This window comes from Oryctolagus cuniculus, chromosome 15 (assembly GCF_051225735.1).
Source record: "Oryctolagus cuniculus isolate XC-2025 breed Fujian yellow rabbit chromosome 15, ASM5122573v1, whole genome shotgun sequence".
Classification (NCBI taxonomy): Eukaryota; Metazoa; Chordata; class Mammalia; order Lagomorpha; family Leporidae; genus Oryctolagus; species Oryctolagus cuniculus.
Genome location: NC_142881.1, coordinates 38,060,286 through 38,087,412, shown reverse-complemented (window position 1 = coordinate 38,087,412; position 27,127 = coordinate 38,060,286). Strand labels below are relative to the sequence as shown.

The following is a 27,127-nucleotide window of genomic DNA, read 5'->3' as shown; positions in this document are numbered from 1 at the left end:
AAACCATTAAAAACATTTTCCTGTAGATTTAGCTGCTGGCTGGCTGGTTAGCCGACCAAGTCTGCTTCTTTTCTGTTACTAAGTGGGTTTTAGGAATAAAGAGGTAGTGTTAAGTATATTTTCTTTATTGTTGATAGGGAACTTGTTATGCTCATTTATGAAAAACTTAGAGGACTCATCAGACTTTCATCCTTTATTTTATTTGCCATTCACCTCAGGGATTGCTTCTTTTTTCCCCTTTTTTTAATGTCGACTAGTTGTATATATGTGCCTACATAAAATCTTGCTGTTCACAATATGATCTGAAGACTAGCAACACTGGCATAATCTGGGAGCTGTTAGGAATGCAGACATCACACTCTCACCACCACCCCCATTTTAGTGATTTGAAATCTACATTTTATTGAGATCATAAAATGATTTCTATGTACATTAAAATTTAAGAAGCATTGCTTTAAAACATGAAGGGAATACCAGCTGAAAAAAAAAGTTTGCTACTAAAAATAAAACATTTCCATGAAGTTTGAGTCCTGACAGTAATATTATTTGGATAAGCAGAAAAATCATAGTATCTTAAAAGTGGAGATTTTGATTTCCAAGGATAGAATAAGCTAATTTACTTTAAATTTTTAAAATTTCTTTCATTGACGTTTTGTAGTTTTCAGAATATAGGTCTTGTGCTTTGTTAAATTTTATCTTAAATTTCTCATTTCAATGCTTTTATAACTGGAGTTCATTTCATTTTCAGGTTATTTATTGCAAGTATATAGAGTTCAATTGATTTTTGTATCTTGATCGTGTCTCTTGTGACCTTGCTGAACTCATCTAATAATGAGAGTTTTTTAGTGGATTCCTTTGGATTTTTGTATATGTAAGATCATAGCATTATAAGAGTAGAGATAGTTTCACTTTTTCAGTCTGGATATTTTATTTCATTTTCTTGCCTCATTGCCCTGGATATAACCTCTAGTACAATGTTAAGCAGAAGTGAAGAAAACAGACATCTTTTTTTTATTCTTCACCTTAGGGGGAAGCATCTAGATTTTTCACGTTATGTGAAAAATAAAAATTACCTTTTAGAGATTGCCCTTGGTCAGTTCTAGGATGTTTCCTTCTGTACCTCCTTTGTTAACTGCTTTTATAATGAAAAAGTGTTAGGTTTTGTCAAGTATCTCTTCTGGGTTTATTTTTGAGATAGTTTTTTCCTTTATCAATATGGGATGTTACATTGATTATCTTATGTTAAATCAGCCTTGGTATAAATTCCAGTTGATCAGATAATATAATCCTTTTAAGGTGTTACTGGATTTGGTTTGCTAGCATTTTGTTGATGACTTTTCTGTCCACAGTCATAATGGATTCTGGGTTTTCTTTTGATATCTTTGGTGTTGGTACTGGAGTACCAACCATGAGATAAATTGTGAAGTGATCCCTACATTTATATTTTCTGGAAGGATTGACATTAATCCTTTAAATGTTTGATAAAAGTAATAAAAGCCATCTGGTCCTGGGCTTTTGCTTATGGGGAGTTTTTTGTTTACCAAATCAGTCTCATCACTTGTTATAGGTCTATTCAGATTTGAGTAAGTAATTTGTATCTTTCTAGGGATTTGTCTATTTCTTGACTACATTATCTCATTTGTTGGTATTTAATTGTTCATAGTATTCCTTTATAATCCTTTTTATTATTATAAGGTTGAAGGTACTGATCCCCCTTTGATTTTTTAGTAATTTGAATCCTTTTTTTTCTTGGTCAATTAAGCTAAAGTTTTGTCAATTTTACTAATTTTTCCAAGGGATGAATCCTTGAACTTTTGTTTTCATTAACTTTGTATCACTCTGTTCTGTTGTTTGTTTTGTCTTTTTTCCTAATTTTTATTATTGAAAGGTTACATTACTGATTTGAAGTTTCTTTTTTTATTTCAAAGACTTTGTTTAAAGAATATTTTTAGGTTCACAGAGAAATTGAGCATAAGGTTCCCATTAATCCCCTTGCCCTCCCAGTCCACCCCACTATAAATTTCCAGTACCAAAGTGGTACATTTGTTACAATCCAGGAACCTACAATCAGCATTCCTCTTCAATATTTCAGGGTTCATTTTTGGTGTTGTCCTGTATCTACCATAATGGATCTGATGTAAGTTTTGAAATCGTTGGAGTAAATACCAAGGAGCATGACATTTTCATCTCAGTATAATCCATTTTATAAGAAACCTCAGGGGGCCAGCACTGGGGCATATCAGGTTAAGGAGATCTTGGCTCCTGTTTCAACCTGGCCCAGCCCTGGCTATTGCAACCATCTGGGGAGTAAACCAATGGATGGAAGATCTTTCTTTCTTTCTTTCTTTCTTTCTTTTTTTAAAGATTTATTTATTTGAAAGAGTTACAAGAGAGGTAAAGACAGATAGAGGTCTTCCATCTGCTGGTTCACTCCCCATTTGGCCACAACAGCCAGAGCTGTGCCGATCTGAAGCCAGGAGCCAGGAGCTTCCTCTGGGTCTCCCACGTGGGTGCAAGGGCCCAAGGACTTGGACCATCTTCCATTGCTTTCCCAGGCCACAGCAGAGGGCTGGATCGGAAGAGGAGCAGCAAGGACCACAACTGACCGGCATCCATATGGGATGCCGGCACTTCAGGCCGGGGCATCAACCCACTGCGCCACAGCACCGGCCTCTGCAAGATCTTTCTCTGTCTCACTCTCCCCATCACTCTTTGAAACTCTGCCTTTCAAATAAATCTTATTAAAAAAAGAAGAAGAAGAAAGGAAAGAAAGCTCAGAACTGGAGTGGATGGCTCATATGTGATGCAGGCATCCTAGGCTGTTAATCCTTAACCTGTTGCAACAGGTTAAGACACAGCCTAGGATGTGGTGCAACAGGTTAAGACACAGCCTAGGATGCCTGCATCCCATATGAAAGTGCTGGTTTGAATTCCAGCTACTCCACTTCTGATCCTGTTTTCTGCTAATGCACCTGGGAAGGCAGCCAGTGGTGGCTTAAGTACTTGGGTTCTTGCCATCCATTTGGGAAATCTGGATGGAGTTCTGAGCTCTTGCCTTGAGCTTGGGCTAACCTCTAGCTGTTAAAGGCATTTGAAGTGAATGGAAGATACCTGTGAGTGTGTGTTGGTATCAACTGTCACACTGCCTTTCAAATAATCTTAAAACTCTCAGAACTGTCTTTTAAAGTGGTTGTACCATGTACCATCTTGCATTCCCAGCAACAATGATGAGAGTTCCTGTTCCACATCCATGTGTGCTCTTGGTATTGCCAGTGTTAGATTTTTGTCCATTTTTACAGGTGTGTGGTGGTGTCTCACTGTTTTAATTTGCAATTCCATAATGGCATATGGTGATGAGCATCTTGTTTGCCATCTGAATATATCTGGTGAAGTGCTCAAGTCTTGTGCCCATTATTAAGAATCAGGGGTGGTTTTCTTATTGTTGATTTTTAAGAGTTCTTTCGCAGATGTCTGTTGTAATCTTTTCTCCTTTTCTGTAGTTTGTCTTCTCTGTTCCTCAGTTTTTCTTCTACTTTAATGTAGTCATTTACATCTATACCTGCTTTAAACTGCATCTTACCTGCTTTGGTGTGTTTTCATTCATCTAAAAATGTTTTCTAGGCCGGCGCCGCGGCTCACTAGGCTAATCCTCCGCCTTGCGGCGCCGGCACACCGGGTTCTAGTCCCGGTCGGGGTGCCGGATTCTGTCCCGGTTGCCCCTCTTCCAGGCCAGCTCTCTGCTGTGGCCAGGGAGTGCAGTGGAGGATGGCCCAGGTGCTTGGGCCCTGCACCCCATGGGAGACCAGGAAAAGCACCTGGCTCCTGGCTCCTGCCATCGGATCAGTGCGGTGCGCCGGCTGCAGCGCGCCGGCCGCGGCGGCCATTGGAGGGTGAACCAACGGCAAAGGAAGACCTTTCTCTCTGTTTCTCTCTCTCTCTCACTGTCCACTCTGCCTGTCAAAATAAATAAATAAATAAATAAATAAATAATTAAAAAAAATGTTTTCTAATTTCTCTTGTCATTTCTTTGACCCATTGATTATTTAGAAGTATGGTATTTAATTTTCACATATTTATAAATTTCCCAAATGGCCCTCTATTGCTGATATTCTAATTTCATTTCAGTGTGATCAGAGATCATACTTTATCTAATTTCTTAAATACATTATGACATGTTTTATGGTTTGACAAATGGTGTATCTGGAGAGAAGAATGTGTTTTCTGTTATTGGGGAAAGTGTGCTATAAGTGTCTAGTTTGTTCATAGTATTTGTCAAGTCTTCTATTTCTTTGTTAATCTTAACAATCCATTATTGAAGATGGGATATGAAAGTATTCAATTATTGTCAAATTGTCTTTATTTGTATACATTTTTTTTTATTTATTCTGCAGCTAAATTAGAGAGGTATATGTTTATAATTGTTGTATCTTCCTAATGGACTTTCCCTTTTACCATTATAAAATGTCCTTATTGTTTCTGGTGAAAATTTTTGTTGTAAAGCCTCTTTTGGTTGACATTAGCACTTCAGTGTCTGTGTCTTAGTAGAAGAGTAGTAAATTCTAGGATTACTGTCAAGTTAAAATTTTTTTTACAGTTTTGTTATTTTTCTGTTGTTCCCACAGCCAAACATTAATTCAAACCAATATTGTATAGAATTTTAATAACCTTCCCCCCAAAGTGGTTATCAAGTGGAGTGATTTTATAGTTTGCTTATCTTTTTTCCAAGCTATCAGTTAGTTATATCATAAAAAGTCTGCCTTGTTTCCTCTAGACATCCTCCATCACACTTGAATTCAATTTGTTTTCTGCTGCTCTCATGAAATACAAGTATATTATTGGCTTGCTTCACCACTCGAGGAAGCAAATGTGAACTTCAGAATTTAAGTCCATTATTCATAGTAATATTTACACTTAGCCTTAGAGAAGTTTTTTTACTTGGCTTTAAATTTAAGTATGATCAAAATTTTTAAGAAAGTAAACCTAAAACTCTACTCCATAGTGATTCAACCTTTGGATACTATTTGTTCAAAGTTTATAGCTGTACAACTCATTAGATGTTTAGAACTCATTTATATGCCCTCTTATGAACCAAATTACTAAGGTGACTTCAAAATAAGGGTTTCTTGTGTACCCTGTTGGATTACATCGAGTCTTGCCCCTTAAGATTTAAAACTAGATTCGTTTTAACAAACTTCAACAGTATGAGGCTTTCTGGATTTACATTATATATGAATACAGGTGCTGAATTACAGGTTAAACAAGTAAAATTTTCAGAAACTTTTTAATACTGTAATTGCTAATTACAGAATCTAAATTCTAAGTTCTCTCTCTTCATTCAGATTTGTTGGCCCATGAACTTCTCTACTCTTTGTCCTGCATCTTTAAGGAAAAAAATCTGTCCTTTACTTCTTACCTGAGAATTTCCTGAAACTTTTTTATCCCAGAGCCTTAAGCCATTTTTCCCTTGGGCATCTCCTGTTTTTATACCTTCTACTCCATAATCCTGTCATGTTTTAACTTTTCCATTTTTGAGCACTCTTATAATTTAGAACTGGAAGAAATAATAGCCCCCACATTGATTAGTACTATATAACTTGATAGTACTAAAAGTTTCACATTATCTTAATTTTCACAAAAATTCTAATATAGATAATACTCTCACTATGCAGATACAGAAATTACGGCCTAGGGATGGCAGTTTGTCCAAATTCACACAGCAAACCCTACCAAATGCTTGTCCAACTTATTATACTGCCTCACAAGGAGCCTAATATCCAAGCTTCTCATATACTCAGAAAAAGGAAATTAAATGATAATGTCCAGTTGACTTCCTGAATTTAATAGCCCTTTGTTATTTTCTAAAATATATTTTCTTTTTAATAAAAATAATTATATTTCATCATGGGAAAAAATTTAAATATGGGTATGTTTTTAAAAGATAGTATATAATTACCTGATATAATATAGTATGTGTATAATTAGTGCTACCAAATGTTTTTATGTATTAATGATAATCAAGGGTGATGATTATTTTATCACTTTAAAGAAATTTTTCAACCAATTTTTTTTGTTTTTTAAGATTTATTTATTTGAAAGGCAGAATGACAGAGGGAGAGACAGAGATCTTCTGTTGGCTGTCTACAAAGTTCACCTCTAGACAGAAATGTCTTCTCAGAATGCCCTGTTTGGTTTTGTCCTAATTCATTTGTATTTTTTAATCTGTATTTAGAATTGGCCTCCTTTTTCACATCACAGACTTCAAGTCCTATTTAGGATTCAGTGATTTTAAAAAATAAAATAGAATTTTTAAAAACTTTTCATATTTTTACCCCTCTATAATCTTGATGTAAATTTTTTTTTTTTTTTTTTTTTTTTTTTTTTTTTGACAGGCAGAGTGGACAGTGAGAGAGAGAGACAGAGAGAAAGGTCTTCCTTTGCCGTTGGTTCACCCTCCAATGGCCGCCACGGCTGGCGCGCTGCGGCCTGCGCACCGCGCTGATCCGAAGGCAGGAGCCAGGTGCTTTTCCTGGTCTCCCATGGGGTGCAGGGCCCAAGCACTTGGGCCATCCTCCACTGCCTTCCCGGGCCACAGTAGAGAGCTGGCCTGGAAGAGGGGCAACCGGGACAGAATCCGGCGCCCCGGTAAAATTTTCTTAACATTTATCTGTATTGTTTATACCATAAAACCATTTAACTTTGCCTTAAAGTTTTCCAGTTGTTTAATACATGTTTATTCTTTGTCCTTAACTAGATTGTAGGCTCCTTGGAGGCAGCAGCTGATGTTTTAAATTTTGTTTACATTTTAATACATACTAAAAGGCTGTGTATGCAGTAGGTGCCTCATAATTATGTACCTAGTGGTTGACCTCACAGCACACAAGTATTCCATGGGCTATTCTAGTGAGGATAAATATGAGCTTTCCCTGGCACAAACTATGTAATTGTTAAAGAACTACTATGGTAATCTTTAGTTACTAATCATAATGTGATATATAGATCTGGCATATATAGATGTAAAACACATCTGTAGATAGGTACTCATCATTTTTGACCCTGGATCTTTAATTCTTCAGAGTTGTTTGGGTTTTTTAAATCATTTATTATTAGTTTGGTTATCTTAAACAAAATATCTAAGAACATAGCCCTTCTCTATAATCTAATGATTAACCTGTTACTAAGCAAAGTAACCCACATCCTGAGTTTGTAGGACGTTTGTTCTTAAATATAGATGGTGAAATCTCAGCCTACAAACAGAACAATCAAAGATGAAAATTAGATAGGCTTATTTGAGGCTCTTATACCTCGCTTCCAAAGTCTAGTGTTTCCACAGTGACATATGCTTCAGAAAAGAGTTGAAAACTCTTCACTATCCCACTAGGATCCCTGCATATTTTTAACTGTTAATCAAGTTGGTTGTTAGAGTATATTTCATGTCTTCAATAAGGTTCACAGTTGTTGACTTGGAACCATATAATTATTACTTTTTGTTTTTTCAAGTCCATTTTAACAACAGACTGAGTTAAATACTTGCCATAGAGTGCTATGACTAGGTCCTGGACCATTATATTCAATGCCTGTGAAACAGGCCGAAGTGCATACTGACAAGTACCATGTGCTGAGATAGCTGTGGCCTAGAAAGTCCTTGAGAGTGATGCCAATCATCATCAGAAAGCATTTTTTTAAAGCACCTATCTGTACATGGTTCTATCCTAGGCACTGTACAAAACGAGTTAAACAGACATGGCCCCTGCCCCCTGGGAATTTTCAGTCTAAGATGATGCTGACATGGACAGACATAAAGGATATTGAGACAACTGAACAAACATTGAACAAGAACATAAAGTACTAACATTATGCACAAGCAAAGGGGTAAGTGCATTTTGTGGGGTAGTATGTAAAGGAAGCCTAATGGGACATGGACAGGGTGGGGTAGAGAAATTAGTTAACCTCTATCAAGTTAGGCTAGTTTTCACTGGGAAGTTAGTTGGGTTTTCAGACAGACTTAAAGATCAGGGCATTTGAGATACAGTGCATTAGGAAGATTGGAGCAAGGACAGAATGGAACTAAATTGTTAAATTCACAGGGGCCTCAAAAATCTGCAGTTCTGGATGGCTTTCAAGGTGGGATTACTTTTTTAGCTCAGAAGTTGGGTCTCTGTCAAAACTAGTTCAATGCAGAGCAAGAAGTGAATGAAGAAATCACCTGAGAACTTGAGTGGTTTCTGCAGTTTATTTTGTTTATTAAATCTTTTATAAACTGCTGTACACTTCACAAAAACCTTCATGATTCGAACAGCTGTTACATTCTCAGGAATTTAATATGAGCTTGTTTTGTGAAGAACCTTTGTACATTAAATCATATTCTCTGTTAGAGACTTCAGCATGTTGACAAAGTATAGAAATTATATTTCTGGCAAATTGATAGGTGTTTTTAGGCTATCTTTTTATCTGAGATGGGTCCTGGTATTTCTGGAGATTACTGTAAGCACTGCCAGCAGATGTTGGACACTACATATTACCCACTTGCCCTTCAGTAACTAAAGGCTTAAATTCTAAGGTATGCCTTTGGTAACCATGAATTCATAGACTTGAGTTTGACTCACAGCAACAGCAAATCTACTTTTGCAGTGTCTTCCAAACAAAACATTATTTCTTATGTGGTAGATGTAGACTTAGGAGTTTCTCAAATGATTTTCAGCTTACTTTTTGATGCCATTCAAATTTGAAATGTGAAATCTTGAATTTACACATAGTATTAGGGTATACTTTTTCTCCTTACAAAAAGCCTCTTTATTGTACAGAAAATTCACAGTAGACTTCCTTTTAATTGTAGACTTCCCTAGTGCCCTTTAAATTATTGGATTTTTAAAGCATAATATACAAAGCTTCTTCAGTTGGCATCCATTGTGTAAATACAATACTGTTGAAAACACAAATGGTGAGGCCTACTGAGGCATTAAAAATTCAATAATGTCTTTAAAATATTTAAACTTTTTAATGCTCTCATATATTTAACTTGTGAGGTAGGATATTTTCATACTTCTTCCTCTTTATTAGAATTGAGGTTTTTCAAGGGCCAGTGTCTTACCTTTCCCTACTTTTTATGCTATAATAAATATATTAAGAAGAATCCAGTGACTATTGACATTTTCCTCCTAAGATTATGACCCTAAGTCATGAGATAATAATACATTAACTTCCTCATTGGAAGAATATGATTGGGGGCCAGAGCTGTGGCACAGCAGGTTGGGCTTGCTGCCTGTGACACCAGCATTCCCTGTGATCATCAGTTTGAGTCCCAGCTGCTCCTCTTCCTATCCCACTCCACTTGTGTGCCTAGGAAGGCAGTGGAAGATGGCCTGATTTGTTGGGGTACCGCCATCCACATGGGAGACAGAGTTCCAGGCTCCTGGTGTCAACCTGACCCAGCCCCAGCTGTTGCAGTTTTCTAAGGAGTGAACCAGCAGATGGAAGATCTCGATCTCACTTTCTTCCTCCTCCTCTCTCTCTGTCCACTTTGCCTTTCAGATAAAGTAAATCTTCAAGAATAGAATGTGATTTTACCCATTGTTCCTACTCATCAATAGCTTGTCTAGGTAGTCTTTTTTCTGTTTACTTGGGAGGCAGTGAAAGAACTGTCATCCATCGGTTCACCCCTCAAATGCCAACAGGACCTGGCACTGAAGCATTCGTTATCTGCCTCCCAAGGTCTGCATAGGCAGGAAGCTGGAGTCAGGAGTATCCAACCTAGGTGGAATGTCCAACCTAGGTGGGATGCAGGCAGCCTAACTGTCATGCGAAAACCACTACATATTCTTTAGCCCTAGAAATACCTCCCCCATGTGACAGTTCATTATTATAATAGTATAATACTAATCATTTATCCTTCCTTTTGAATGTCAATCTAGCCTTAGACTAGTCTATCTGGAAGAGCTTAAATAACCTAAATACCTCAATGTTTAAGCAGAGTAAATATTAGATAAAAGCCAAGACAGAATTTTGACAGAAAAACTGGAACTAGGTACCAAAAATGCTGCCAGTATCTCAATTTTATGTGTTATATCTTCTGCATATAACCCAAGGAAAGAGAAGAAAATTTCCAGAAGCAAATATGAAGATATCTTTTCTTCTACAAAAGAATTCATACCCAAGGATTTAGGAAGAAAACTGAACTCACAATGTTAGAAGTTTCTTGAGATCTTCCCAGGAAAATGAATTCAAAACTCTGCATTGCCATTGTTCTTATAAAAGTGGTAGTGATGGGTTACTCTTTAGGAGTTAACTTTTTGTAAAATATTTGTTTCTTATGAATTACTGCTTTCCAAGTACTAGAAATACCTCAACAGAGAATTCAACTCAATAAATACTTCAGAGTCACAGGAACTTAGGATAAGTCGATGAGCAGAACAAAAAGATCTTTTCCCCTAGAGCTGATGTTCTGAGGCAGGAGTTAGGAAACCTTTTCTATAAAGAACCAGATGATAAATATTTTAGACTTTGTATGTGATTATCTTCCAATAAAACTTTATAAAAACAAGCAGCTAGCTGGATTTGGCCCACAGGCCTTAGTTTTCCAACCTGTTTTAGTGTGTAAAAAAGAGTAAGTAAATTAGCGTCTATTAAGTGGTTTAAAAGTGGGGGAAGGACAGAAGAAAATAAGGCAGCCAGTTGACTCAGTAGTTGACACTGCATCCTATGTCAGAATACTTAAGTTTGATCCCTGACTGCTCTGATTCTGGCTTCCAGCCATTGCAGACCCAGAGAGGCAGCCATGATGGCTCAAGTAGGAGAGTCCTTGCCATTCACATAGGAGGCCTGGATGGAGCTCATAGTTTTGTCCATGCCATTGTGGGCATTTCAGTAGTAAACAAGCAGATGAGGGAGTTCTCTCGCTCTCTGCCTCTTCTCACATCTCTTATTCTTACTGTCTCTTTGCCTCTTGAATTAACAAAATAAAAGAGGAAGAGCCAGTAAAAGAGAGTGAAAAATTAGTAAACTAGAAAGAACACCAAGAAATACTGATGTTGTGGAAATGCACTTATGTATCATTTATTGGGGAGAAAAAGGGATTATCTGTGTCAAGAGGTTGCTGATGGGCCAAATAAGATGAAAATTGAGATTAGACTGTTGGAATTGGCCCAAGTGGAGACTGTTAGTAACTTTAAGGAGCAGTTTGGATGGAGTAGATTCCAGGAAGAATTAATGAAGAGAGATACAGACAATTCTGAGGAATTTTGTTGAAAGGGGAGCAGAGAAATGGAATAATGAGGCAGAAGGATTTTTTTTTTCTTTTAAGATAGAAGAAACAGTATTATGTTTGGTTAAAATAATTCCACTAACAGTAAGCAGAAGATGTGGTAGCACAGGAAGGAACTGCTAAAGCTGAGGCTATGCGTTGGTGAGGAGACAGGCTATTTTGTACAGGTACAGGGATTGACTTCAATGGTTGCAATATTGGTAGTTGGATACATGTGCTGAAAAGAACCTGTCGATATTTTCTTATGTTTTCAATTTTCTCAGTAAATGATTATTAATAGAGAATATGAAAGTTGAAGTTCCAGGCTTTGCATATTCATACCAATAGTCCCTTAACCTCTAGTTCCAGCATTTGAGGGCTCTTTGGTGATTGATTAAGATAACTTTTACTTGGCGTTTTGGAAGAGTTATGAATTGAACTCAGCAAAATAGTGTATTTTGAGAATTACACCCTGATAAGATGAAATGTTGTATATAATGCCTGCAGCATATCACCTGATACCATATAGACACTCAAAAAATGTTAGCTCTTATTAGATGATGTAGAGTCAATATGCACTAAATTTGGGCTTATTTAATCTTTGATCCCAGAAGATACTTTATCACAGTTTTAATTGTTATGTAAGTTAGAGCTTACAATAATAACATGCTCCATTTAAATCACAGATCTTAATGTTCTCTCTGCTTCACAAGGTAGTCTTCTCTTTACACAGTGACAAGTGATATTTCTGCCTCTAGCAGTTATCAGGGAGTCTTGATGGGGGCTCCACAGAAGGATGCTTGTTCTTACATATATGTTTAATTATTTTATCATCAGATTGCCATCTTCTTTTCTTTGTACCATAAAAATAAACTATTTTGTATATAGTATCCTCCTTTAGAGTGATATTAATTCATTTAGAAGGTAGGTAATAATTAAACACTTCTAAGAAAATGTCTCAAGCAATCGTATGTAGAGTATTCAACAAATATGATTAATAAAATGTTTCATATACCTTTGGTTTTACAGTTCTTTGACTTCAGGAAAAAAATTTTTTTGAGAGAGAGAAACAGCACTTCCATTGCCCCATTGCTAGTTCACTACCCAGATGGCTACAAACTGGGATGGGTTGAAGCTGGGAGCCTGGAACTCAATCCAGGTCTCCCACTTGAGTGGCAAGAATCCAACCACATGAGCTTTCATCATTGCCTTCTAGGGTCTGCATTAGCAGGAAGCTAGAACCAAGAACAAAAACCAGGAGTCAAGCATTCCAATGTGGGACACAGGCCTCCTATCTGGCATCTTTACTACTGGGCCAAATGCCCATTCCTTATCTTGGCAAGGATCTGGAAAATTCTGGAGCTAAATTATATGGAGCTTAATGGCAGTTAGTACAATTCCTCCAAATTTAGCTGTTCCAGGAAACTTTCAGAAGGAAGTAGTAGGAAAATTTCACAGTGAGTATATAATAACAAGCATAATTGGCACATACAGGTTTTGGAATGCCATAAAAACTGGTGTCATAATCATAAAATGAAGACTGTTAAGGAATAATATCCAACTAAATATAGCACACTGAGATAAAAATAAGACAAACTGACTCTGTGTATAAGAAAATAGCCTTGGTTACCTTTACATACTGTACCAAGGTACACAATGAGTGAAGTCAGAGAAGTCATATTACCAAGTACAAAAGAAACTAATCATTGCTAGGACTAAGTGGAAAGAGCAAGGTGAAGTGGCCCTTTGGTTCTGCCCTAGCCAATGTGATTAAGGAATAAGCAGCTATATTTGAGGCTCTAATTTTATGTTCAATGATACAGATAAAAATTTAAAGAAGCTATTTCCTAGAATTTAGGAAGTAATACTTAGTTATTCATGTAAATGACTGAGAAATTCTAAACTTTTCAAATCTGGGTTGCCATCAAATTTATAACCATTTCCAAACCATTGGAATATCCAACTTCATTTTAGATCTTTAGAAAATATTGAATAAGTCATACCAAAAATCTACCTTCTATTGAACTTTGTTTTCTTTGTATTATAGGTCCAGTTGTTTACGTCTTGGATCTTGCAGATAGACTGATCTCAAAAGCTTGTCCATTTGCTGCAGCGGGAATAATGGTTGGCTCTATCTATTGGACAGCTGTGACTTATGGAGCAGTGACAGTGATGCAGGTTCATTATTTTACTCTATTCAGTGATACTACTTTTTATGTAAAGATCTAAAATTCTTGTTAGGATATTTTAAATGTATTATTTTGAATAACAACATTCTCATCGCTTAAAAGTAAGAAAATGTGTATATTTAAACATCAGGCAAAAAGTCTTCCTACTCCTGTCCTTCACTTGCCTACATTCCCCTCTCCCCTGAGCAGCCACTATTTTTGGTTACAGATATATTCTTCCAGACTATTTAAGGAAAAACATAAATTTTTTCATCCACTTTTTTTTTTCCTAAAAGGAAGCTTAGTTTAGGTGCATCTATTTTTCATGGTGAACTTCGGAAAACTTTTCACATAAATAAATACTTAAAACTCTCTGTAGCATTCTACATACAAAATGACTGTACCGCAGTTTACTAACCTGTCTCTTATTGGTGGACAATTAGTTGCTTCCAGTCTTTTGCTATTACAAATGCTGTTACAATCAATAACTATTGATGAATGTCAGACTTAAATTTCAAAAATTTCAAGATTTCACTCCAAAGCCTTTACTATTTTCTATCCTCCCTATATACCTCTTCTTTGAAGATTTCCAGCTGACATCCCTGTTCTTTCATGTTCAGACCTATGTCTTGACCTGCTCTTTCAAATCCAGCCCTGAAACTGCAGCTGGACCCCTCCTCCTTAAATAATCTCTTGTGTTTTTACACTCAACATTATTGAAATCAAAACTTATTTTTTCTTCCATTTACAACTAAACCTGTTCCCTGCCATACTTTCTCAATATCTTTGATTCCTACTGTTGTCCCATCTGCTCAGTTTACATCCTGAAGTTTTAGGAATCCCTTTGACACTTTCTATGTCATAGCACTAGATAAATAGTCCACTGGCTAAGTCCATGCAATTTTTCCATGTTGATATGTCTTGCATTGGGACTTCGTTTCTATGGTCTTTGGCACCTGACTTCTTGTCACTGCCCTGTCATACCCAGATGGCTAAACGATCCTCTTGATTGGCTTCTCTGACTTCATTCTCTTCTATCAATCCATCTACCCAAATGAATCATCCTAAAATAATTCCATCAACATCTTACTCCCCAGCTCCCCTTCCTATTCTTCTACCTAAGTACTGCTTTTTTCTTTTTTAATTTTATTTAAGGTATACAAATTTCATGTATTTCATATATACAGATTTAGGAACATAGTGATACTTCCCAGCCCACCCTCCCTCCCACCTACACTCCCACTCTTCCTCCCTCTCCTATTCCCACTCTTAATTTTTACAAAGATCTATTTTCAGTTTACTTTATACTCATAAGATTCACCCGTGCTCGCTTCGGCAGCACATATACTAAAATTGGGATGATAGAGAGAAGATTCACCCTACACTAAGTAAAGACTTCAATAAATAGTGTAAAGAAAAAAAAAGACACTTTTCTTCAACAGTAGAGACAAGGGCTATAAACAATCATCAAATCTCAAAATGACAATTTCACTCCAATACATAACATTTTATTTTATTTTATTTTATTTTATTTTATTTTATTTTATTTTATTTTTTGACAGGCAGCATGGACAGTGAGAGAGAGAGAGAGACAGAGAGAGAAAGGTCTTCCTTTTCCGTTGGTTCACCCCCAATGGCCGCCGTGGCTGGCGCACCACACTGATCCAAAACCAGGAGCCAGGTGCTTCTCCTGATCTCCTATGTGGGTGCAGGGCCCAAGCACGTGGGCCATCCTCCACTGCACTCCCTGGCCACAGCAGAGAGCTAGACTGGAAGAGGGGCAACCAGGACAGAATCTGGCGCCCCAACCGGGACTAGAATGTGGTGTGCCGGCGCTGCAGGCGGAGGATTAGCCTAGTGAGCCGCGGTACCGGCCCCAATACATAACATTTTAGGCACTCTGTGAGTTACCACAGAACAGGGAAAACATATGGTATCTGTCTTTTTGGGACTGGCTTAATGCACTAAGTATAATAGTTTCCAGTTGCATCCATTTTGCTGCAGAAGATAGGATTTCATTTTTTTTATTGCTGAATAGTATTCCATAGTGTATATGTATACCGTAATTTCTCTGTCCAGTTATCAGTTGATGAACATCTGGGTTGCTTTCATTATCTGAGCTACTTGGAATTGAGCTGCACTTAAGTACTGCTTTTTAAGAGCAGCATATTGATTGCTTCATAGGTAACACACTTAGGTTTGCTTATCAAAAATATAAATTAGAGGGGCCAGTTGGTGTGGCGAAGCAAGTTAAGCCACTGTTGCCTGTTACACCAGCATCCCACATAGTTGCCGGTTTGCGTCCCAGTTGCTCCACTTTCAGTCTAGCTCCCTACTCATGTCCTGGGAAAAGTAGCAGAAGATGGCCCAAATGTCTGGGCCTCTGGCTCCTGTGTGGGAGACCCAGATGAAGTTTTGGATTCCTGGCTTTGGCTTGACCCAGTCTGGGCCATTACAGCCATCTGGGAAATAAACCAGCAGATGGAAAAAATCTCTGTAACTCTGACTTTAAAATAAATAAATGAATTAAAAAATATATATGTAAATTAGAGTGTACATGGAAGAAAAAGGGGTAGAAGAGTTATATCTGATATTCTAGAAATTGCATATAATGTCATGCCAGGGTGCATAATGAGCAATCTTTATAGTTGCTCCATTGATAGTCATGGTGAGTCAAAGTGTTGTGAGGTTTCTTCATAAAATATTGATGGCACCAAAAAAACTCCAGAATTAGTCAATAAAGTAAGTCACAAATAGTAAAACATCTATCATGAATATAGCGAAAAAAGGTTGAAAACCATTGACTCAAAAAAGATTCCAGGCTGGCGCCACGGCTCACTAGGCAAATCCTCCACCTAGCGGCGCTGGCACACCGGGTTCTAGTCCCGGTCGGGGTGCCAGATTCTGTCCCGGTTGCCCCTCTTCCAGGCCAGCTCTCTGCTGTGGCCCGGGAGTGCAGTGGAGGATGGTCCAAGTGCTTGGGCCCTGCACCCCATGGGAGACCAGGAGAAGCACCTGGCTCCTGCCTTCGGATCAGCAGATCAGCGCGGTGCGCAGGCCGCAGCGCGCCAGCCGTGGCGGCCATTGGAGGGTGAAGCAACGGCAAAAGGAAGACCTTTCTCTCTGTCTCTCTCACTATCCGCTCTGCCTGTCAAAAAAAAAAAAAAAAAAAAAAGATTCCATTTCCTTAGCCTGATTTAATATGCAGAGTCTACCATGATCTAACGTAATTCTACTTGGAGGCCTGTTGGACACTCTCCTCCAGCTTACCCTTGCACTGTTTCTACCTCCATCCTTTGGCTTCTATCATCCTGCCTAATACCTGCCCTTCTAGTCCTCTCTCTGCTTATCCAGATCTAAACTCTCCTGCTAGTTTTAGCTGCTTTTCTCCATAAAACTCCTCACAACTTCTGTCCACTGTGACTTCTTCCCCTACATTCATGGCATTTTTATTCCTTGAATGGCCGCCAGTCTTGTGACTGAATGACATTTCTTGTTTAGATTGTTTAGTTTTTCCTGTATTTAGAACTTCCTTACCTTTTCTATTAGAAGGTTATTTCCTTGAAAGTAGAGTCTGTTATATAGTTGTGTATTCACTGTTAAAGCATCTACACAGAAACAACTATATAAAAGGCTTTCATATTGATGCTTTTTATATCCCGTTTTGTGGAGGGATTTTTTGGTTTGTTTTTTAATTGGAATAGCAGAGTTGGAGAGACAGAGACATCTTCTATCCACTGGTTTACTCCCCAGCTGGCTCCATATAAATCAGACCAGGCCAGACAGGAGCCAGGAGTTTCACCCAGGTCTCCCATGTGAGTGACAGGGGCCCAAACACTTGGGCCATCTTCTGCTGCTTTTACCAGGTCATTAGCAAGGAACTGTATTGGAAGTGGAGAAGGTGGCACCTTTACTCACTCAGCCACAATGCTGGCCCCAGACTAGTTCTAATAATGAGTACTAACTAGTACATCATCAGATAAGAGTAGTTCAGGAGAATTTACTAAGACTGACAGACAGTTAGAATAGAGTATATATTATTTATTGTACAAATACATTTTTTTAAATTTTTTTTTATTTATTTTTTTGACAGAGTGGACAGTGAGAGAGAGAGACAGAGAGAAAGGTCTTCCTTTGCCATTGGTTCACCCTCCAATGGCCGCTGTGGCTAGCACGCTGCGGCCGGCGCACCGCGCTGATCCGATGGCGGGAGCCAGGTACTTCTCCTGGTCTCCCATGGGGTGCAGGGCCCAAGCACTTGGGCCATCCTCCACTGCACTCCCGGGCCACAGCAGAGAGCTGGCCTGGAAGCGGGGCAACCAGGACAGAATCCGGTGCCCCGACCGGGACTAGAACCCGGTGTGCCGGCGCCGCAAGGCAGAGGATTAGCCTAGTGAGCCGCGGCGCCGGCCTATTGTACAAATACATTTTATCAGCGTATTTCAAAACATTTTTTGAAAATGGAACTAAAAGATAGGTTTATTTTGGTACAAAAAAATTTGAAATCCATGAACACTTGTATAGAAGTAGGGTTTTTTTGTTTGTGTTTGTTTGCAAATGAGGTCACTAAGGCCCTCTGTGGTTGGATTGAGTTATTTAAGACCTATTGACCATAAAAAGTGGGATGACTCTTTGAGGAAAAGTTTTAGGCTGGTACAACCTTTAAGAAAAGTAAAGGGAAAAATTTTGATATAATTAATGGAACACCATAACAACAGGTACTAGTTTAAAAATAGAGGTTGTATCCTCTAAAAAAGGGACTAGCTGTATTTTGGCATTTTGAACCGTATTGGTATGATATTTTCAAAAAGTTAGCACTGAACTGGAGTCTTGTAAAACACACATAAATTGAAAACACTGATCCTGAGTCCCAAGGAATACAGACTAAGACAAGGCATATATAAATCAAACAATTGGAAAATAGTTATAAAGTTATATAAATCATTGTGAAGAGTGCAGGAGACTCCACAAACAAGATTTTAAATCACTAAAAATGAAAGATGATTCAAACTTTTAAGAAAAGCAAATCTTATGGGGGAGGCAGGTGCTGCCTGCAGCACCAGTTAGAATCCTGTCTGCTCCACTTCTGATCTAGCTCCCTACTAACGCATCTTGGAAAGCAACGGAAGATGGCCCAAGAGCTTGAGCCCCTGCACCCAGATAGGAGACCTGGAAGAAGCTTCTGGCTCCTGGCTTTGAATCACCCCAGCTCTGGCTGTTATGGCCATTTGGGGAGTGAACTGGCAGATAGAAGGCCTCTCTCTCTCTCTCTCTTTCTTCCCCTCTCCCTAACTCTACCTTTCAAATAAAAAAAATGAATAAAACTTAAAAAAAATCTTAAGCTGACTCTTGTAGAAAAAAATTTTAATTGATAGAGTAGAACAAAGTGATAAGCCAAAATCATAATGCATATATATTATGTGGTATTATTTAGAAATAAGCTTCACATGTACTATCTCACTTGAAAAGTTGTCTTTGGCCCAGAAATCAGAAGGATTGGTTGTGACAGTAGTTACTGTTGTATGAGTATGAAGAGTATTGGGAAAATAACTTCTACCTACTAAGCATTTCTGATAGGGAATGTGGTGCCCCCATGGTACCATTAGCAGTGTTTAGGATTCGCTTTTTAACATTTGGCTATTTTCCTTTTGTTCTTTGCTCTGGAAATCAGGTAAATCAGATTAAGAAATCAGATCCCTGTTCTTTTCCTGTTTTTTCCCTGTCCTTCTCCGTGGATCAGGCTTAACTACAGTACTTGTTAATTATGGGGAATTTGAATAGGACCCTCCCCTTGAATTTTTATTGTGATGACAGCATGATGGTTAACTTTCCTACCCCATCCAGCACACTGGGCTAAACATCTTTTAAGCACTGATGCTTTCAATTCTTGAGACAAATTTATAACATAGATTCTATTGCTTATTCCTAGTTTACTAATTTAGAGAGTTTCTATGTCCAGTGCCAGACAGCAAGGAAGCAGCATTAAGATTGCTGTGCTCAGGCTTCTCTTAAGGAGTCCTAGATTGGTCCAGGAAGCAGTTGAAACATTTTATCCTGTAACTAACAGTGGGGCCTTAATATGGAGCCATGTTACCACTCTTGCCACTAGTGTGAAGGCAACCCTGTAAATATTGTCCACTCTTAATTGCAGTATTTAATTATCCTTAATTCTGAGTAGGATTCTAGGACAGGTGTTTGGCACAATGGTTTAGATTCCCTTTGTTGTTGTTGTTGTTTTTTTGGTTTTTTTTGTTTGTTTGTTTTTGTTTTTGTTTTTTTTGACAGGCAGAGTGGATAGTGAGAGAAAGAGAGAGACAGAGAGAAAGGTCTTCCTTTGCCGTTGGTTCACCCTCCAATGGCCGCCGCGGCCGGCGCGCTGCGGCCGGCGCACTGCACTGATCCGATGGCAGGAGCCAGGATCCAGGTGCTTTTCCTGGTCTCCCATGGGGTGCAGGGCCCAAGCACCTGGGCCATCCTCCACTGCACTCCCTGGCCACAGCAGAGGGCTGGCCTGGAAGAGGGGCAACCGGGACAGAATCCGGCGCCCCAACCGGGACTGGAACCCGGTGTGCCGGCGCCGCTAGGCGGAGGATTAGCCTAGTGAGCCGCGGCGCCGGCCTAGATTCCCTTTGAAACACCTGCATCCTCCTACTGGAGTGTGTGTGGGTTCAAATTCCAGCTCCATCTTCATTCCGGCTTCCTGCTGATTTGCACTCTGACAGACAGTGGGTGACAGCTCAAGTGCATGGATCCCTGCCACCCTTGTAAGAGACCCAGATTGAGTTCCAGGCTCCTGGCTTCGGCTGGGCCAGCCCTGGCTATTGTAAGCATTTGGGGAGTGAACCAACAGATAAAAGAACTCTGTATCTGTTTCTGCCTTTCCAATAAATAAAATTTTTAGAAAAAAGTAGAGTTCTAAATAGGTAGTATTTTTAAAATTGACTAAAACTCCCAGCCTTTCAACATCAACAAACTGTGACCTACCTGGATATGAAGATCTAGCTTTTAATTCTTTAGTAAGGGGGAGAGGGAGATTTCTCTAAAGTCTACTATATATGGATAGCGAGGTCCTAAGGCTTTTTGTTTTTAAGATTTATTTATTTAATTTTTAAAGAGTTACACAGGGAGAGAAGGAGAAACAGAAAGAGAGAGAGGTCTTTCATCTACTAGTTAACTCTCCAGCTGGCCACAACAGCCGGAGCTGTGCTGATCAGGAGCCAGGAGCTTCCTCCAGGTCTCCCACACAGGTGCAGGGGCCCAAGGACTTGGGCCATCTTCCACTACTTTTCCAGACCATAGCAGAGAGCTGGATCGGAAGTGGAGCAGTGGGGACTTGAACCAGCATCCATATGCTGGCACCACAGGCAGCAGCTTTACCCCACTATGCCACAGCGCTAGCCCCTACGATTGATTTTACAGAGGGTCTGTAAGTTTGTGTAGGCCTTCATTAAAACTGACCCATTAAGGGGCCAGCGCCGTGGCTCACTTGGTTAATCCTCCGCCTGTGGTGCCAGCATCCCATATGGGCGCCGGGTTCTAGTCCTGGTTGATCCTCTTCCAGTCCAGCTCTGTGTTGTGGCCCGGGAGGGCAGTGGAGGCAGTGGAGAACCAAGTGCTTGGGCCCCTGCACCCGCGTGGGAGACCAGGAGGAGGCACCTGGCTCCTGGCTTTGGATCGGCATAGCTCGGACCGTAGCAGCCATTTGGGGAGTAAACAAACGGAAGGAAGATCGATTGATCGATCAATCACTCTCTCTCTCTCTCTCTCTCTAACTCTGTCAAATTAAAAAAAAGAAAGAAAGCTGACCCATTAATTACTCAATTTTCATGTACTGCCTTTGACTGTAGTAGCAGACATCATACTATAAGTGTTCTACCACATTATTTCTTCACAGTATTTGATTTGATTTTCTCTCACCTCCAGAAGATACCTTTTTAGCTTACCATCTTATCCCAAACACGTAGACCTGTGCCTGGCTCATAGTGAGTTTTCAGTTGAATGAATGAGTGCTTGTGTAAGTGATGAGCCTCAGCCCTCGCTATGCATCGCCCATCCACTTTGGTTGGAACAGGGGGACAGGGGGCCTTTGCTCATCCTTTCCCTTATTTCCTCTTGGTTTCCCCACCCTTAGGTACTGGGTTGCAAGGTGCTTATTATCATGACGAACAAATTCCCCCTTGCCATAGTCTAACTTGAGCGTTCATGCTACTTTTTATTTCTAAACAGCAAGAAAAAATGCATAACTCAGCAAAGGATTTTTTTTGTGAAATGTCTGAAATTCAGTTGCTAGCACTGTAAGAATATTTGAATCACATTTAGTTGTAGTTTTAAAGTGATCATTATCTTGGAAATAAAAATGATATAAAACTGGAATGTCCCATAAAAGCATTATGGGTAAAATCTTTTGTCACTATTGTGGAACCAGAGTTTTTAAAATATTCTGAGACAAGCCATTTCACTTTAGGGCAACTCAGAACAGTCACCCTCCACATGCAAGAGGTGAGGTTGTTAATTTCTTCCTGGAGGGGTTGGTGCTTTGGCACAGCAGGTAGCCTTGGCCTGTAGTACCAGCATCCCATTTGGGCACTGGTTCAAGTCCCGGCTGCTCCAGTTCTGATCCAGCTCCTTCCATCGCACCAGTGGATGGAAGACCCTCTCCCCATCCTGTCTACCTCTCTCTGTAACTCTTTCAAATAAAGAAAATAATAAATTTTTTTAAAGATTTTTTTTTTATTTGACAGGTAGAGTTACAGAGAGAGAGACAGAGGAAAAAGGTCTTCCTTCCATCGGTTCACTCCCCAAATGGCTACCATGGCCGGAGCTGCGCCAGTCCAAAGCCAGGAGCCAGGTGCTTCTCCTGGTCTCCCATGGGGTGCAGGGCCCAAGCACCTGGGCCATCCTCCACTGCACTCCCGGGCCACAGCAGAGAGCTGGACTAGAAGAGGGGCAACTGGGACTAGAACCGGCACCCATATGGGATGCCGGTGCCACAGACGGAGGATTAACCTAGTGCACCACGGCACCGGTCCCAATATTTTTTTCCTGGGGCTGGCACTGTGGCTCACTTGGTTAATCCTCCGCCTGCGGCGCCGGCATCCCACATGGGCACCGGTTCTAGTCCCGATTGATCCTCTTCCAGTCCAGCTCTCTGCTGTGGCCCCGGGAAGGCAGTGGAGGATGCACCCGCCGGGAGACCAGGAGGAGGCACCTGGCTCCTGGCTTCGGATCGGCACAGCACTGGCCGTGGCGGCCATTTGGGGAGTGAACCGACGGAAGGAAGACTTTCTCTCTGTCTCTCTCTCACTGTCTGTAACTCTGTCGAATAAATAAAATCCTTAAAAAAATTTTTTTTCCTGGACACACAGGAGAATATCAGATCCAGCATCATTGCTTTTGACCATAAGAGGCTAGCCTCCCACTGTTTAACATTTTGTCATGGGTAGATACGTTAACTAAGTATAAATCTAGGCTATATCCCTAGTTGAAGCTTTAAAAGCACTTATTTTCTCTTCCTCCCATACTTAAGAAGCATTCTTACCTGAGCAGACCTGAAATTCTAGGCATCAGCTTGACCTAATTTCACATCTCCTTGTGGTCTACCTAAAAAATCATCCACTATGATGGCTGACACAAGGCATATCTTATTTCTGGAAAAATGCCATCTGCTTTTTCATGAGCTTGCTTTCCTGAGTACATGTCATCTCTGGTCGCTTTTAGTCTTCCCTCTCCTTTCTTTTCTATTTCTCTCCTCCCTATCAAGAGATAGGCAAGGTCCCTTCCAATCCTTTTTTCCTGGCTTACTCCTTAAGTGTGATCAGAACTGTGGATATAATAGGTATCCTCATACTAACTTCCACCACATTGTTTGAAACCTGGGTGAGCTCAAACCCAAGACTCAGTCTCTTTCCCCTGTCTTAAGTTGCGAGAACAGCCCCTCTAAGAAACATGCTTAATTTGCGAGCAGTTGAGACTTCTGACTACAGGGAAACGTCATGCAGGATCTTGGAAAGAATTTTCAGAGAATTTACCTAGAAATGAGAAAGTCACCAAAAAAATGGAGATAATGAAAGATGTAAGCCCCAAATCAATCAGGAAATGAAAAGGATTTTGGAAGAGAGAAAGTGTGGAAATTCACAAGTGCCAGTTTTGTCATTCTTGCCCTCCAGGATCTAAACCATTAAGAGATAACCCCAAGACCCATATATGAGTGGGAAAGGATTGTATTAGCTTCATTACCGACTAGATAGGGGGCCCTACAGTTCCACTAGAAAAAGAATACCTGGGGCCGGCGCTGCGGCTCACTAGGCTAATCCTCCACCTGCGGCACCAGCACACTGGGTTCTAGTCCCGGTCGGGGCGCCGGATTCTGTCCCAGTTGCCCCTCTTCCAGGCCAGCTCTCTGCTGTGGCCAGGGAGTGCAGTGGAGGATGGCCCCAGTGCTTGGGCCCTGCACCCCATGGGAGACCAGGATAAGTACCTGGCTCCTGGCTTCGGATCAACATGATGCGCCGGCTGCAGCAGCCTTTGGAGGGTGAACCAACGGCAAAAGGAAGACCTTTCTCTCTGTCTCTCTCTCTTACTGTCCACTCTGCCTGTCAAAAAAAAAAAAAAAAAAAAAAGAAAAAATACCTGGGATCTGTGGGCAAAACTGGACTTCTTACTATGGTCCCTCAAATCTAGACCTTGAAAATGTACCTTAGGAGAGAGGTCTTGAGGCACATACTTGGCCAGCCAGAATCATAATGCCCTATCCCATATACCACCAAAGAAGGAGAAAGCCAAAGATCAGTGATCTGTCAGGCCATGTCTTGAAGACCACTCCTGCCCCTTGGCTGGCTGTGCTTGCCTCCTAAACAAAGAGCAGGTATACAGATACTCTTCTGGAAGACAAAGAGAAGTTGAATTTTATCTTGGTTCTGCAGCTTAGTCTAAGCAAATCAAATAAGAAGAACCAAAGGGTCCCCTTTTCCTTTCCATTAGTGTATGCAGCGTGCCTCAGCCATTTAAAAACTTTTAATCCAGTGTAACATGAAATAGCTAGAAGACTTTTTTCCTTGAATAAGTGACATTTTAAACTTTTAATTTCTGTATTCTTTTGACATTAAGCATCTTCTGTAAAAATGAATTGAGCTCAGATATGCACAATTTTATTAGGTTAGGAAAGTGATTCTAGCATTGCTCTGTTTCATAGGTTGTAGGCCATAAAGAAGGTCTGGATGTTATGGAGAGAGCTGATCCTTTATTCCTTTTGATCGGACTTCCTACTATTCCTGTCATGCTGATATTAGGCAAGATGATTCGCTGGGAGGACTACGTGCTTAGGCTATGGCGTAAATACTCAAATAAACTACAGATTTTGAACAGTATATTTCCAGGTAAGGCCCTGAATTGTGTTTCTAAAATACATGTCAAATTGATCTTGTGGCAGAACCATAACATGGCTTTAGAAATTTCTAAGGATATTTTTCTTCTTCTTCTAGGGATTGGGTGTCCTGTTCCTCGAATTCCAGCTGAGGCTAATCCTTTAGCAGATCATGTCTCTGCTACCCGAATTTTGTGTGGAGCCCTTGTCTTTCCTACTATTGCTACAATAGTTGGTAAACTGATGTTCAGTAGTGTTAACTCTAATTTGCAAAGGACAATCTTGGTAAGATGGCTTTAATACTACTTATTTTAGGTGAAAGACAAAAGAGAATAAACCATTTGTTTTAAAGGGGAGAGGACTGTATAAGTAGTTGATCTGTGGCTCCTTTGCCTTATAACCCTCACTGTCATCCAGTAGCTTTAGAGGAAATAAAAAGAGGAGGAACCACTGTGCCAGTTCTGACCTTCCAGACTGATGCCATGGGCAGTTTCTCTCCTGGAGTATGCCTGAATCATCACTCATCCCTCTTGCCAACTAGTTTATGACGAAGCATGTCTACTGTAGGGTCAGACTGCTTGCATCAAATCCTAACTCAGAAATCGCCTTGCTGTGAAACCTAAGTCCAACTTCTGGACTTCTCTGTGCCTAGAGAATGGGGATGGTGGGGGTAACTACCTCAGGCTAATTATGAGGATTAAATGAGACCAGTAAGTACTCCGTGTTGTTTGCGGTCGTCATTCCTGCTGCCCCCTCCCCTGTCCTGGCTTCCGCACACAGGGCCCTGGTGTTCCCCTTTGTGTAGCAGAGTGGATAGAGAACTCAGTGAAGGCAGGCCATGCAGGATCCCAAGGAAGCCTTCTTTCTCTGTTACGTATAGTGGTTTCTCTCTCTCTCCCATTCCACCCCTTGATGGAAAAGCAAAACTCTTGCCTTTGCAGTCAGCTGCATTAGTTTGGCATCAGTGCCTATGTCTTTTGTGATTTGAGTAAAATTCTTCATTATGTTTCTCTAAACATACATTCTAATAAGCTAATTTTCCTTTTTCTAGGGTGGAATTGCTTTTGTTGCCATAAAAGGAGCATTTAAGGTTTACTTCAAACAGCAGCAATATTTACGTCAGGCACACCGCAAAATTCTAAATTATCCAGAGCAAGAAGAAGCATAAAACTGTGACTCCTAGTTGTTCTGCAGTCTTCTCATCCTTATGAGTCTGTTGTGTTGTTTTGATTCCATCATTCATGCACTAGTGGAGGCTTGTGATAAGCTGTTGCTCCTCTATTTTTCAGAAATATAATAAAGCACTTAGGGCAGGGAAAATCCTCTCAGTAATTGCAGAATCTAAGGATGTGACTTGTTTGCTTTGCTTTGTATGTGCTGCTTTTATGGCAGTCACCTGAACCATTTTCTGAGCATGGTAAACCTGGGTTTTCTTCAGATTTGCTCCAGACAGAAATGTAAAGATCAAACTGTACAAATATTAAAAAATGCACATGCTGTTTTATTCAAATGCCTCTTTTGTACATGTTCACGTTCAGTGTTTTCTTAGAATCAGCAACTCAGTGAAGGTACTATGAGGATTTTTCTCACTGGCATAATTTGAATACATGCTAAACAGGAGCATATGTTAATATGAGGAAATGTAAATTTAGTTATAAATAACAAGCCAAAAATGTATGTAAACATTCAAATAATTATCTGAACAAGTGGGAGTTTCTTGTGTTTTCTTTAACCCATGTGATGTACTCCAAAATGTGTAGGGTAAAAATTTCCAGGGCTTCCAGATCCCTTTTTCACTATTAAATTTTATTTATGTAACATTGTTATCTCATAGCTCATAATGTAACTTGGACTCATGTAGTCTTGATTACTGTATGTGTGTGGGTGTGAGAGAGAACGAGAGAGAGCAAGCAATCATGTCCTTCCACCTCGGGTAAGGTTTTTAAATCACTATTTCTAGAAATTAGAGCTGCCAGTTTATAGTTTGCGCAGAAGAACGATTTGCAAAAAAGGAATCAATAAAGTTATTTTACTCTCCTCTTTCACTGATTTGGTTCTTCAGACATTTGTTGATCACCTCCTATTTGCCTGGGCACTGTGCACAGTACTGTGGGGCACAGTGGTGAACAAGATAGATCTGGTCCTGCTCTTACATGTAGAGTTACCACATTTTAGCATTGAGTAAAGCAAGGTGAAGCACTGAGCTCTTTGCTTTTAAATCAGTCTGAGGAGATAATTATGCAAATGAGTCTTAGGTAAATACTGAATAAATCAGTTTATTATAAAAAATTATTACTCGTGTGTCTTAGATTTTTAATTGCCTGTATTGATGAGACTAGCACCAGTAAATAATCATTGTTT

At 39.8% G+C, this 27,127-nt stretch overlaps 1 protein-coding gene across 3 annotated transcripts in view; it reads left to right on the top strand.

Annotated features, from left to right (window-relative positions):
• Positions 1–26,806, top strand: part of MARCHF5 (membrane associated ring-CH-type finger 5) — a 55,849-nt gene extending 29,043 nt beyond the window's left edge. Inside the window, exons 3-7 of one of the 3 annotated variants that reach the window (XM_089314768.1) lie at positions 7,714–7,869; positions 13,284–13,414; positions 24,596–24,779; positions 24,885–25,051; positions 25,818–26,806. In XM_089314768.1, coding sequence (XP_089170894.1) covers positions 7,854–7,869; positions 13,284–13,414; positions 24,596–24,779; positions 24,885–25,051; positions 25,818–25,934 — 615 coding nt within the window. In that variant the 5' untranslated portion in view covers positions 7,714–7,853 and the 3' untranslated portion in view covers positions 25,935–26,806. The remainder of the gene's footprint in view (positions 1–7,713; positions 7,870–13,283; positions 13,415–24,595; positions 24,780–24,884; positions 25,052–25,817) is intronic. The other 2 variants (XM_002718508.6, XM_089314769.1) reach the window with 2 other exon arrangements.
• Positions 26,807–27,127: the final 321 nt, after the last annotated feature.